Here is a 2247-nt window from a genome sequence, read left to right on the forward strand (position 1 = left end):
GGGCCGAGACTGGTCAGGGTAAGAGGACGCCTCAGCTCCTTCCGGGTGCAGGCCCCGGCTCGGGCTCCCGGGGCAGCGGAGAGAGCCGCCAGTCGGGTGCTCCCCGAGAGGTGAGAGCCGCCGAGTTAGACCACGAGGGGGCGCTGCGGAGCTGGGGGACACCCCTCCCTGCCCGCCTCAGTCCCCCGCCCCTCCCCGCCCGCGCGCAAAACACACTCGCCCCAGAGGCAGCGCAGCGGAGCCGGAGCCGCGGCCGGAGCGGAGCCGGAGCACGGCGGTGGCGGCGGCGGCACCATGACCCTGGGCAGCTGCTGCTGCGAGATCATGTCCTCCGAGAGCTCTCCGGCTGCGCTATCCGAGGCGGACGCGGACATAGACGTGGTGGGCGGCGGCGGCGGTAGCAGCGGTGGGGGCGAGCTCCTTGCCCGCTCCGGGCCCCGAGTCCCCCGGGACATGCTCCCTCACGGCCCCGAGCCTCCCTCGGAGGAAACCGAGGCGGACGCAGCTGAGGAAGAGGAGTCGGGCGGCTGTTCTGACGGCGAGCCCCGCGCTCTAGCGCCCCGGGGGGCGGCGGCCTCAGCGGGAAGCCCCGGGCCAGGCGCCGCAGCAGCCCGGGGCGCGGCGGGGCCCGGGCCGGGACCGCCGTCGGGGGGCGCGGCGACGCGGAGCCCGCTGGTGAAGCCGCCGTATTCGTACATCGCGCTCATCACCATGGCCATCCTGCAGAGCCCCAAGAAGCGCCTGACGCTGAGTGAGATCTGCGAGTTCATCAGCGGTCGCTTCCCTTACTATCGGGAGAAGTTCCCCGCCTGGCAGAACAGCATTCGCCACAACCTCTCACTTAACGACTGCTTCGTCAAAATCCCTCGCGAGCCGGGCAACCCCGGCAAAGGCAACTACTGGACGCTGGACCCGGAGTCGGCCGACATGTTCGACAACGGCAGCTTCTTGCGGCGCCGAAAGCGCTTCAAGCGGCAGCCCCTACCGCCGCCGCATCCACACACGCACCCTCACCCGGAGCTGCTGTTGCGTGGCGGGGCCGCGGCCGCGGGGGACCCCGGCGCCTTCCTGCCGGGCTTCGCCGCTTACGGCGCCTATGGCTACGGCTATGGGTTGGCGCTCCCTGCCTACGGCGCCCACCCTCCGGGCCCGGCCCCGCATCCGCATCCACACCCGCACGCCTTCGCTTTCGCCGCCGCCGCCGCCGCCGCGCCTTGCCAGCTGTCGGTGCCCCCTGGCCGTGCCGCCGCGCCTCCACCGGGACCTCCGACGGCCTCCGTGTTCGCGGGCGCGGCCTCGGCTCCGGCCCCTGCGCCTGCGCCAGGCACAGGGTCGGGGCCGGGCTCGGGCCCCGCGGGCCTGCCCGCCTTCCTGGGCGCAGAGCTGGGCTGCGCCAAGGCCTTCTACCCCGCGTCACTGAGCCCTCCAGCAGCCGGCACCGCGGTTGGTTTGTCTACCGCACTCCTGCGCCAGGGCCTCAAGACAGACACGGGCGGTGGTGCGGGCGGCGGGGGCGCCGGGGCCGGGCAGAGGCCTTCGTTCTCTATAGACCACATCATGGGCCACGGTGGCGGCGGGGCAGCACCCCCGGGCGGAGGCGAAGGCTCGCCGGGGTCGCCGTTTGCGGCGGCGGCGGGTCCTGGGGGTCAAGCCCAAGTCTTGGCCATGCTGACTGCCCCGGCCCTGGCTCCAGTGGCCGGCCACATCCGCCTCTCGCACCCCGGGGACGCCCTCCTGTCCTCAGGGCCCCCGTTTGCGGGCAAAGTTGCCGGCCTCAGTGGCTGCCACTTCTGACCGCGTCGGGCTCAGGGCGGTTTAAGCCCGCACTCCTCAGCCTCTCCCGGGAGCTCCTGCGGTCCCAGCGGAACTCAGGGAGTCTATTTATGAAGAGTCTCCAGACCTTGGGCCGGCGCGCGTGACTTGGCTCCACGCTCAGAATCTCGGCGGTAGTTGGGACGAAGCGGGCCGCATCGCTCAGGGAGAGGCCCGGTCTACGCGACGAGGTCGCAAGCCTTGATCCCACTGCAGTTTGAGCAGTAAGAGGGGAACGGGGGGGAGTCTTCGCTTTTTTCCAGCCTCTGCGCCTCTGGCAGCCCCGGAAGAATGCTTTCCCCCGATGCCCTCCCAGGCCCTGCGGATCCCGCCAGAAACACCAACTGCGCAGAGAGGTCTTCCTCTCTGTTTCCTTCACTCCTTCCCCGACTTTGAGGCCCTGCTTGTCCAATATTATAATTTAAAGACACCTAT

At 70.9% G+C, this 2247-nt stretch overlaps 1 protein-coding gene across 1 annotated transcript; it reads left to right on the top strand.

Moving 5' to 3' along the window:
* The first annotated feature begins 257 nt into the window (after positions 1-257).
* On the top strand, positions 258-2045 carry FOXD2 (forkhead box D2). The gene has a single exon (XM_087820857.1). The coding sequence runs from the start codon at positions 295-297 to the stop codon at positions 1792-1794; it is 1500 nt and encodes a 499-aa protein (XP_087676983.1). The 5' UTR covers positions 258-294; the 3' UTR covers positions 1795-2045.
* The last annotated feature ends 202 nt before the right edge of the window (positions 2046-2247 follow it).

The sequence above is a fragment of the Miniopterus natalensis genome, chromosome 9, assembly GCF_054644295.1.
Source record: "Miniopterus natalensis isolate mMinNat1 chromosome 9, mMinNat1.hap1, whole genome shotgun sequence".
Lineage (NCBI taxonomy): Eukaryota > Metazoa > Chordata > Mammalia > Chiroptera > Miniopteridae > Miniopterus > Miniopterus natalensis.